The 11,979-nt window shown below is 41.1% G+C and overlaps 1 protein-coding gene and 1 pseudogene across 1 annotated transcript in view; one reads left to right on the top strand and one right to left on the bottom strand.

Moving 5' to 3' along the window:
- Positions 1-3,905: 3,905 nt before the first annotated feature.
- On the bottom strand, positions 3,906-4,145 carry LOC113178292 (small ribosomal subunit protein eS27-like pseudogene; annotated as a pseudogene).
- Positions 4,146-10,222: 6,077 nt separating this feature from the next.
- Positions 10,223-11,979, top strand: part of LOC144256976 (protein MCM10 homolog) — a 34,319-nt gene continuing 32,562 nt past the window's right edge. Inside the window, 1 exon segment of the mRNA XM_077802915.1 lies at positions 10,223-11,336. Within this exon segment, the coding sequence (XP_077659041.1) occupies positions 10,223-11,336 (1,114 nt within the window).

Here is an 11,979-nt window from a genome sequence, read left to right as displayed (position 1 = left end):
ATGAATATATGAAGTCTAACATAACATATGGACTATAGTTAATGTATCAATATTGGTTTATCAGTTATAACAAATGTCCCACGTGTATTATTATTACAAGATATTAATAATAGTAGAAACTGTTTGAAGCAGCTATATGGAACTCTCTGTTCATTCCACTCAATTTTTCTATAATCCTAAAGCTGTTCTAAAAACTAACACCAATTTTAATGAAAAAATAACTTTGAACTAAAAGATTATTTAGTATGAACATCCTAAAATTCATTGTGTACATCAGAAAATCAAGATTGTTGTGAAGATTGGCTAAGAGTTCCATTTGACCCTAATGAAAGGGATAACTTGGGATTATTTTTAATACAAAATCAAACTTACTGTGCCATCATTAAATCCGTAGTGGAAATCGGATATGACACCTAGTGCAGCTTTTAAATGAAACAGGAATCAAGTATATGGACCAATCTCCATATGCTTTAATGAAACAACCAAAAATACCCAAGTTACTTTGCTATGAAAGGAAGATGAAATATAAATTTAGCATTTTCTTTGGCATCCTTTGACTTACATGGTTCATGGCTTAAAAATTATTGAGATAAATTGTGTACTCTTCTCAGGAAAATGTTTTTCATTGTTGAGTGATTTTTTTAAACTAAGTAATTAGAAATGTGAAGTATATAATACAAGAAGCATGGATTCCGGAACTCTTAGTGAACTTTCTGTAGCCATTTTGTCTTTTAAATATATGGATCTATAATCAAGGGTGAAAGTTATTTCACATCTCTCTCTCTCTCTCTCTCTCTCTCTCTCTCTCTCTCTCTCTCTCACACACACACACACACACACACACACACACACACACACACACACAATTATTTATCCAGCAAAATTAAGGAAGAAATATGTTTAATATTCTTATGGATTAATTGGAACACTGAACTTCCTTCTCCTCCTCCTCCTTCTCCTCCTCCTCCTCCTCCTCCTCCTCCTCCTCCTCCTCCTCCTCCTCCTTCTTCTTCTTCTTCTTCTTCTTCTTCCCCTCTCTCTCTCTCTCTCTCTCTCTCTCTCTCTGTACTGTACTGTACTGGAAACTTGGTATTATAAATGCACCATCACACCTGGCAACTAGACATTTTATTGGTTTCCCTTTGCAAAACACCAGTTGAAGTCATAAGATAGATGGTTCTGCCCTGTTGTTTAAAGTAACTGCTGCATTGGTTGAAGGGAAATAAACATCTATTTGAGCAACAAATAGAATATTCTGTTATGAAAATTAAGGAGATTAGTTTTCTTCTTTCTCAGAAAGGCCACACATCTTTAAGTAGAGGGTCTCTGCTGAGCAAGCATAGCATTTCTCTCAGTAAAGCATCTTTGTCCAGTCCATTGGACAAATTCAGGTTTGAGATAAGACTGTAGAAAATTCTATACCACAGAGGATAAGAGATATGAAGTAGATATAAACTGATGCCTACAGGGAGGTGAGGGATGCAGGGCATCCAGGCTCTTACTTCTAATAGGTCTCATTTTGAATAGCATTCCCTCCTCCTGGGTCAGGACAGAAGAACTGGTTTAATTATTTGGCTCATTAATTAGGTAAATATACTCAAAGATAATACACTTCTAGTCTGTCTACTTAGAGAACTCAACTATGTTCACTAGCCAATACCTCAAACTGTTTAAGAGGTTAAACTTAAAAGGTTTCAAATACAGTTTGGGGTATTGGCTATATATCCTCCTGGCTTCAGTCACAAATTTAAAGACCCTGCTGAAATTCACACCACATCTCTGCCTATCCAAAACAAGCTGCTCTCTAGGTTTCTAGTGTATTTCTGTGGTTCTGCCAGTCTCCCAGGTAGTAACACCCTGGCCATTGTCTTCTCCTTTTCCTATCACAGGTGCTTTCCTCTGGTCAGTTACCAAAGCAGATAGGTTTACCTTCACCTGCTCCCCATTTGTCTCTGTATTCTCATAGTTGTGACTGTCACAGCCTTCTAACAAGTTCTCTGCCCCTAGTGTCTTGCATTTCAGTTCCTGAGCACCCATCTTTAATAGGCTTAATCTTCTGATTAAGAACATGAAGCCTTCTGATTAATCTTCTGATTAATCTCCTTACAGAGTAATGAGAATATAAATTAGTACATGTTTAATGTTTCCATGTACCAGGCACATTGTGTATATTTCCAAGTTTTTCCATTTAAATATCTTCAAATGTCCTATGAAATAACAATTACCATCCCTACTGAACAGAGAAGTAAGTGGAGTCACTGAGGAGCAACTTATCCAAAGTTGCATAGTTGTAAGTGGCAGTTAAAATCATGCAACCTTCAAGGCTGCATGCAGTCTCAGTACTTAGCCATATCTTTTTTCTGTATATCCACCTTCCTCTTCCATCTGCTCAAACATGTCTTTTTATTATGTATAAGTAAAGGTTTTGGGGGCTAGGGTTGTTGCTCAGTGATAGAGCACTTGCCTAGCATGTGTGAGGCACTGGGTTCCATCCTCAGCAGCACATTAAAAAAATAAACAAATAAAATAAGGATATTGCATCCATGTATAACTAAAAATATATATAAAAAAGGTTTTGACCTGTGTCTATCATCCTCCAGATAATGTTTCTACATACTTCCTTTAATGTTTCTGCCTCCTTTTCTCTATATGTTCCTGCCCCTCTAGCAAAATTGGTAGTCACCTGTTGTTATTTACCTCTTATGCATTGTCATATCTCCCATATTACACTGTTAAAACCTGGAATAGGAATCAAGTGTTTGCCTAACACTTTTCTATATAAGGCAATGTACTATTATGGCTGTTTTGTGTGAAAATGTACTGGATATTCTCATGTGATCCTCCCTAAAATCTTCTAATCCAGACATTGTCCTCAAATGGTCAGTAACTTGTTTAAAAAAATGTGCTATTTGGTTTTTCCTTTCCATAAACATTGTGCACCAGAGACAGTAGCAGTGAGAGAAAATAGAGGATGATGTGGGAAGATGAGCAAGACATGGTTACCTTCTCTTCAGATGCTCACATTATAGTAGGAAGAAAAAGATACAAACAATTAGGGAGCACCATGACAAGTTCTATGAACAAGACCAGTGTGGAGCTCAAGGAAATACCAAATAGGAAAGTTTAGTCCAGGGGATCCAGAGGAGTTTCACAGAGGAGGGATGCTTGGCCAGAGCTTAGATGGATGAGTAGAAGCTGACCAGGTAGTAGTTGATGTTGACCCAATGGTTGAAATCATTCCAAGCAGAGGAATTTACATGTACAATGGCTCTGAGGCATGCTAGTGCCTGGAATACTTGAGGAAGAAGGAATAGTTCAGTGTAGTTGGAAAAAAAGACTAGAGGGGAAAGATAAGAGTTCAGATTATTGAAAAAGTGGGTGGAAGTTGAGTCTATAAGTTTGAAATTTATAGGAACTGAGAGGTGACTGATAGATTTTTTTCAGGGAAAAGCGATGCCAAGATTGTTTTATAAATGGAGGCAACAAGAGAAATGGATAGGAATCGTGTGAGACTGGAAATGGATCAGCAATAGCTAAAGATGAAAGATGATGAGAGACTAAAGAGTGAGTATGTAGGGGAGAGAAAAGATTCAGGAGATATGAGCTAGAGCCTGTGTAACTGGACACAGTGAGTGAGAACTTCAGCAGCATAATGGACTCATGGCATTTATGTCCTTTGGAGACTAACCTTTCTCTTTTGTTTCCCTTTCTTGTTTTGTGATATATTTTAAAAGGTCCTCACTGTGATTCTGATACACTCTAACCAGTGCTATAGAAAGATATTACAGAGGCTGAACAGAGAAATGTCCAGTCTTATCTTGCATTTCTTATTCAACAGATAGGATATGAGGCCCAAGCATGTGATTTCTTTTTTTCTCTTTTTTTAATATCCAAAACGTGTTTATTGGTATGTTTTCCCACTCATCTTGATTCAGGCTGCTTTTAGTGATGCTTCCTCCTGAAGGAACATCCTTCTGTAAGTCTTGCTTTTCTTCCTGTAGGCTGGCAGAGAACAGTGGAGCAATCAACACAAAAAAAACTATTCTTTGTGCATGGTTAAAAACTGTGGTGATTTTATAGCATCCTGGGCACTTCACATCCATGAAATAGGAATTGGGGCTCTGCACCAGGAACCACTTCTTGTGTTTCCTCTTCTCTTCTGGAGAGGGATGAAGGAGATTTTTTTTGCGAGAGGCATGTTCTCGTGGGGAGGTCATCACCGCAGGAACAGCAAGCATATGATTTCCAATGAGTTCCCAGGTAATAGTGATGCTGCTGGTCCAGGGACCAGACTTTAAGAAGCACTGCTTTATAGCACTGACAATGGCCATTTCCTTTCTAAAAGTCTCCTTTCTTGGAATTCTATGCTATCATTTTCTGCAGACCCATCTCTTATACTGGGAAAACCTGGGGGCAAGAATATAAACTGAGGCCTATATACTCTATGTGTACCATTTGAAAATTTATGCTTAAAACTTACCATCTCCTCGGGTTTCACACTGAATTATGGCACATGAACAGTGGGCCTTAGGCCTCCAACCTTGTTTTCTGCCTCTTTCACAAGCAACAAGACACCCAGCCTGCTATTCAAGCTTCCTGCACCCCTACCCCAGCCACTATCTTAGACAAAGGATTCGCCCTTGGAAGGACAACCAGAGGCTGAGGCCCAAGTAAGGCCCTTGACACAGGCTTAGATCAATTGGTTAGAAAATTCCAGGGGCCTATGACATAGAGCTTTGATTATAAGGGGTTGCCCATGATCCTGGTGGTATATTCCCTTGGTCCTGGGGCTCATCTCCCTGTGAGAAAGGGTACAGCTGGAAGAAGGATGGGAGAGAACAGGGGCATGTAAAGGACATGGTCAGTGTGCCCTTTGGCCTTGGGATAAGAGTAGTTCAATTTTTTGTTTTTTCTCTTTTATACTAATGAAGGTTGAACCTAGAGGCACTCTACCACTTAGCTACATCCCCAACCCTTTTTATTTTGAAACAGGTCCTCACTAAGTTGCTGAGGCTGGCCTTGATATTCCTGCCTCAGCTCCCAAGTTGCTAGGATTACAAGCGTGCACCATCACACCCAAAATAGGATCATTCACTTTCCTAACCCCTCTGGCTGCTCCTGCTCAGTTTCTGTCTTTGGCTGCTCCTATTTACCTCTGCTTCTTGCCCCTCAAATTCTTGTGCTCCCCAGGATTCTGACCTTCTACGCCTGAGGCTCTTAATCTGAGAGATGTCTATGGATGAACTTCAGTAAAATATGTGAACCCCTGAAAAAGTATGAAAAATCTTCAGATTCTGAGTGTATATTTTTCCAAGAGGAAAAATAGAATCACTTTCAGTATTTTCTCAAAGGGGTCTGTGATATCACATACCCCCCAAAAGATTAAGAACCCCTGTAATATAGACTCTGTTTAGATCTCATTTTAGGTGTTTTTTTAATGATTCTCAAAACTATTGTTCATGGGCCTCTGTTTTTATTCTAAGGAGACATCAACCTCTCCCAAGAACCCCAGACTGGAGATTAAGCTGACTATTTGGCCTTTCTTAATCAGTATCTGAGATACATCTCATTATGAAATTGAAAACAGAATCTATTGACTCCCCTAAACATGTTATGTTTTTCCTGTGCCTCCATTTCATTGCATTGCCTCAAAAAACACCCAGATGCATAAATCCAAAATCTACCAGTCATCCTCACCCTCTCTTTCTTTAATATCCCCACTTTCAATGGGTCCTAAATCTGCTCTCAGTTTTTCTCAAAATTAATCCCATCTCTTTCCTCAAAATTGCCACTATTCTAAATCCCATAAGAATGGCTTGCTCCCTCACTCCAAGAAGATTTGAGGGCTTAAAGATTGGTACTGTTTCCTACTCCTTGCATAGCATGGGATGCAACGGGGACCTAAAAGTCAAGGTGAAGAAACCAACTCTAGACTACTAATCAGAATTTGTCAAGGAATTTCTACATGATGGCTAAAACTAAATCAATGATGAACTTTTATAATTAGATGCAGTGATACATTTAAACACCATTCTTCAATTTGATTTTTTGTAGTTTCTTCAATACTGTGAAATTTTCAGCACTCACAGTTCTCAAAAGGTATTGCTCCCAGGTTGAGCTCATAAGTGGAGCATTAATACACGGAGGAAAAAAAATCCATGTAGATGATGTCGGGATTGTTTGTTTTTCAGTCATCTTAAAGCTGGTTTTAATTGTTCTAAAATGAAAGGAGATGCATTGGACAAAATAACATCTTATATGAAATGCATTGGGGGAATACCATGCCTGAGTAGTGTCCACAAGAGAAAAAAAAGACATGATCATTTTGGTCCATTAAAAACTTGTCTGCTCGGAAGTCTTTGAACTTATGTAGAAGATAAGTCTGCACTTAAAAACTGTATTCTTAATATTATGTACAAACACTATTTTTAAAATTTTTTTAGTTGTCAATGAACTTTATTTTATGCCATTATACATGTGCTTTTTTTTTTTTGCATTACAATTCTTAATACACATATATACCAAAATTTGGTGCTGAGAATCGAACCCAGTGCCTCACACATGCTAAGCAAGTGCTCTACCACTGAGACCAAACACAACCCCAGCCCTGAATGCTATTTTTAGAATGTTAATACACCAAGAGGTCTGAATTTACTACAGAGTGTTCTGTGAAAAATATGGCTTCCTGCCAAGTTACTGTGAACTCTGACACCTGTTACAATTCTCAAAACCTGTGGACCTAGAACTATCTGGGAATAGTGGTTTGTAAGTCAAGGAATGTCATCTAGCCTTTCCCTCATTTTACAAATAGTGAAAGGAAACCTAAAAATAAAAGTTATTTCCTGAAGGTTGAGTTCGAATATCAACTGGACATAAGGCTAGCAAAGCTAAGTGAGATAATCAACCAGCTTGTTTCGACCTATATCTACTTACCCCACAGGACATTTGTGAGCGCAGCAGTAAGCCTTCGGCAAATATCGGGGCTTCTCTGTGGCAATTCTTAGCCTCCACCTCCTGGAAAGGAGAAAATGCAGTTGCACCGAATTAGATCATTCAGTCCTTAAAACGGTGAAGAAATGTGTTTGGACCGCGTATAAAAAATACTGTAAAGGCATCCTGACGCTGGGGGGCGTCAGACTCTATTTTACAGGGTCCACCCAAGAACTTCACGGTGCCCTCAACAAAGAGGGCGCCCGGTGACCTAAGCAAATCAGATTGCTCTACGCAGGGGCCGTGTTTCTCTGGCTCCCCTGGTATTCGCCCAGGAGAGCTCTAGGGTAGCCAATCAGTACGGTTCTGCAGCCGCATGCGTCTGACGTCAGAAGCAGGGGCTGGCTCGAGTTTTAATTTTGGCGGGTTCCGCGGTAGACTGGGTCTTGTACCCCGCGCTGGGTAAGAAACGCGGGTTCTGGGCGTGCGGGTGACCCTTGCGCGTCTGTGGGAGAACTTGGAGGAGTCTGAGCATGAGAGGCGCAGAACCCTGGGCGCTTGGGTGGGCGAGATCCGGGATCGGGCTGCAGCGGGGGCGAGCTGCTGAGCACCGGCCTGGGGAGCGTGCACTAAGGGTGCGGCACCGCGGGGAAGACCCGCCTGGGCGCGGGGTCTCCTGTTTAAGAAATCAGTTTTGTTTTTTAAAGAGTAACCTTTAAAAATACTTGCCAAATGAATGCCTTTTGTTCATTATTGATTCGTTCCTTTGTCTAATCAGTAATTTAATTTCCTAACCAGTATAGAAAGCTGCATTTGCCGACCTCCGGACACGTGATGTCTACCCCTAGGAGGAGGCTTGAGGTCTAAGGAGGAAAACAGATTAACAAACAAGTTCACTGTGATGGATGATGTGCCATAAGATGAGAAGGATATAGAAGGAAGCTTAGCAGATAGGTTGGTCTGGAAAAACTTAGAAAAATGGAGAGTTAAGTTAGGATGAGAAGCTCTGGTGGAGCTTTCTAAACAAAAGTGCCTGAGGCTTGAAAGCAGGCTTGTCTGGCTGGAGCATAGTTTGGGAAGTGGGTAGAGTTGGATGGGGTATAAACAGAAAAGATGAAGAAGTAGAAATACAAGGTGAGACAGTATCCATTGCCTCACAGGCTTTGTAAATTTTGTTTTTAAGTGCAATGAAAAACCATTAAAGAATTTCAGTTAAGGAAATACTATGGTCTTGTATGTGTTCCTAAAAGTTTACTAGGGAAAGATTATGGTGACTGTTGTATGGAAAATAGATTGTAGGAAGCAAAGAAACCAATATAGGAAACTAACATAATAGTCCAGACAAAAGATTAATAGTGGCTCATATTAGGGTTTTGTCAGTGAGGTTGGAGAAAACTGAAAGATTTGAGCACTAGTTTGGCAATAAAACCCATAACACTTGTTGAATGGCCCAGGATATGAGAGTGAGTATGTTCTGAGAGAAGGCAGGGGCTGGTTATAGCAGTGAACTAAGTTTGCTCCTAACTCTTCACTGGATTCCCTGATGAATAACATCCTACATTACACACCATAGGGTCCATGGAAATGTCTGTTCAATAAATAAAAAGAAAACACCATAATCAATATCTTGACATTGCACTTGTGAAAGTGACATATACGTAAGTTAAGTCTAAATAACCTTGCAATTTAATAAGTCACTTTAAATGAAAAAAAAGGAGAGCACACAGAATGATATATTTTTATCTTAAAAAGCTCCTCTATGCTTTGCTAACTAATATTGAATTAAAATTCTGACAAAGGCTGGAACTAAGTAATTACACACTAAGCTACTGTGGATAAAGTCAACATCGTGTGCATTATAATAAATAATATGGGATACCAGCCCTAATATTTAGACCAGCCTCAATGATTCTTATTCATAGTCTGTCTCATTTCTACCACCTTGTATTATACAAACTATTCTACTACATTTCACCAATGTATGATTTCTGTAATCATAGTGTGAAGACAAGAAAAAGAAGATTGTTTACGTGTAAAGAGGAGATAGTGTTGGCTGTGGGCAGAGAAAAGATGAGAATTTGTCAGATTCTAGATGAATTCTAAGGTTATAGCCCATGGGATTTGTTGGATATGCACTGTTAGACCAAAAAGAATCAAAGGTGACTTCTTGTGTTGATTTCACACAGCCAAGATTCTACAGTACTCATCCTCTTGGCCATCTAATCCTCCTTCAGTTCCTGGTCACAACTGTTCTTTTGACAGCGTGGATGGTAAGACCTGGTTATTTTCTTAATTTCTCCTTGTTTCATGGAAAACCACACTTTCCTGCATGGACTTGTTATTCTACTTACAAAATAGTGAAAATGCTTTCCTACCCTGAGCATAATATCACAGTGGTTCAAAAGAGATCTCATTTTAGTCTCTGAATGTTATTTGTTTTCACCAGGTGAGATTTTTCTTTTCCCTCTGGCAAATGTAATTGTCTTTCATAATACTGCTTGCTGACAGGTACTTAAAATGTGGCAAGCATTTGCTAAGATCCTTACATATATTAACTTACTTAATCTTCATAGCCACTGTATTTTATAGACAAGAAGTCATGGATGTTTAGTAACTTGTCACCGGTTAAACTGTCAGATCAGGGATTTGAACCAGGACGTCAGACCTCAAGAGCTTGCATTTGATGTGGAAATATGTTGAAATCGTTTTAGTCTTAGTCTAGATCTGACTTAAATTCTGACTGTCCTTTCTTCTTTTGAGGGGGATGATAGTGGAGGATTGAACCCAGAGGTGCTTAACCACTGAGCCACATCCCCAGGGCACCTCCCACCCCCAAGGACAGCATCTCTCAAAGTTAAGAATGAATAGAACCATCAAAGAGACCTTAACGAAATTAAGCTTAGAGACCTGCATAGAAGATTGGATTATGCTTCTACCTTATGCACTGTTTCGTGCAAGAAATAGTCCTTCCGTTTCTTTGTGTAACCTCACCCCCTATGAAATTCTCTATGGTGCCCCTCCTCCAGTAAGGGACCTAACCCCAACTCTGAGACTTAATGATTCCTTTCACACCCCCTTGCTTGACAGACTTAAAGCTCTTGAAAAAAACCAGCGATACCTGTGGAAACAGTTGGCCACTTCGAAGGAACTCCACACCAATATCAAGTAGGAGACTTCATCTACGTGAGACGACATCAGGTGTCATCCCTGGAACCCCGCTGGAAAGGACCATACCAGGTGCTGCTTATAACACCTACAGCGGTGAAAGTGGACAGAATCGATTCCTGGATCCATGCCTCCCATCTCAAGCCTGCGCCCTGTCCAGATTCCGGCTGGAGACTGGAAAAGATTGGTAACCCTTTCAAATTGCATATTCGCCATATGGATAGGACTATGGACTCTTCCCTTGGCCACCAGCAGTCCTAATCCCCATCAGCCTGTTCAGCAACGGTGGCAGATCATAAATCCTACTGGACAAGAAGTATGGTCCATTTCGCATACAGCCCCCTTATGGACCTGGTGGCCATCTCTTCACCCGGATATTTGTCAGCTTGCTATAGGTCTCCCCAGTTGGGATATCCCTGACGTAGAAGATCCCACCAAAATCCCGTCAGGCACAAGAGACTCAGGAACCTTTGGTTGCAGTTCCCCACAAGCCAGATGCAGGTTAGCCAGCCTTGATTACTATGTTTGTCCTGCAGGCTATCAGAACCACACACAGTCCCAGTTATGCGGGGGGCAAAGCGACTTTTACTGCAAGTCATGGGGATGTGAACAAACAGGGGCAGCCTGGTGGGAACCAGACTCCCCTGACAGTTTTATCCGGGTGGGAAGAAATAGCACCCGGATAAACCCTGAGAGCTGTCCCTCTCCTGGACCAGACCCAGGAGATGGGGTTTTGGCTCTAAATAACCGATGTCACTCCAATACCCTATGTAACCCTCTAAATATAACTTTCACCCCTAAAGGAAAAGGTTATACCCAGTCATGGATCTCAGGGAACACCTATGGGATGCGATTTTATGCTTCGGGGTATGATTTTGGTCTTTGGTTCACCATCCGGCTTAAAATACAATTAAACCCCACAGCCATAGGACCCAATCCCCTTAAGCCAGGAATCAGGCCTCCCAAATCTCCCATGCCTCAATTTACCACCCCATCGAAAACCAAGGTCCCACCACAATCCAATACCCAAACTCCACTCCTGTCTACTTCCCCAATCCAGGGCGAAGCCAATCCCTCCCCCTGGGGGCTAATTGAAGGGGCCTTTGCTGTACTGAACTCCACACAACCAGACCTCACTCAATCTTGCTGGCTCTGTCTCTCCACTGCTCCCCCTTACTATGAAGGGATAGCAATCGATGGGACTTATGCAGTAAAAGCACAGAGTTCCTCCTGTAGTTGGGGTGAAAATCCTAAGTTAACCCTCCCAGAAGTAACCGGGGCAGGCTTATGTCTAGGGTCCCCACCTAAAAGCAAACAACACTTATGTACCCAGATAAAAGAAATCAGCACCACACAGGGCTTTCTTATCCCTGAAAATGGAACCTGGTGGGCATGTGACTCAGGGTTAACTCCTTGCATTTCAGCTCAGGTATTTAACAGCTCTGTAAATTATTGTGTAATGGTGCAGTTGTTTCCCAGAGTGCTCTATCACGACGCAGGTTCGTTTGAAGATCAAATAGGGGGGCATAAAACCCGGTTCCGCCGGGAACCTGTATCCCTGACTTTAGCCATCCAAGAACCCTTAACCTCTCTCTCTGAAGTTGTTTTACAGAACAGGCGAGAGTTGGACCTCCTCTTCATGAGGGAGGGAGGCCTCTGTGCTGCATTGAGGGAAGAATGTTGTTTTTATGCTGACCATACTGGAGTTGTAAAAGAATCCATGAGTAAATTAAGAAAACGCCTTGAAGAGCGCCAGAGAGAGATAGAAACCCAACAAGGGTCCCCCTGGTTAACTACGTTCTTATCAGCCCTAGCTGGTTCTTTAATCATCCTCATCCTATTGCTAACTGTAGGATCCTATTTGCTTAACCGTTTCTCCAGGCT

This window comes from Urocitellus parryii, chromosome 9, assembly GCF_045843805.1.
Source record: "Urocitellus parryii isolate mUroPar1 chromosome 9, mUroPar1.hap1, whole genome shotgun sequence".
Taxonomy (NCBI): Eukaryota; Metazoa; Chordata; class Mammalia; order Rodentia; family Sciuridae; genus Urocitellus; species Urocitellus parryii.
The sequence above is the reverse complement of the archived record's forward strand: the minus strand, read 5'-3'. Positions and strand labels throughout refer to the sequence as shown.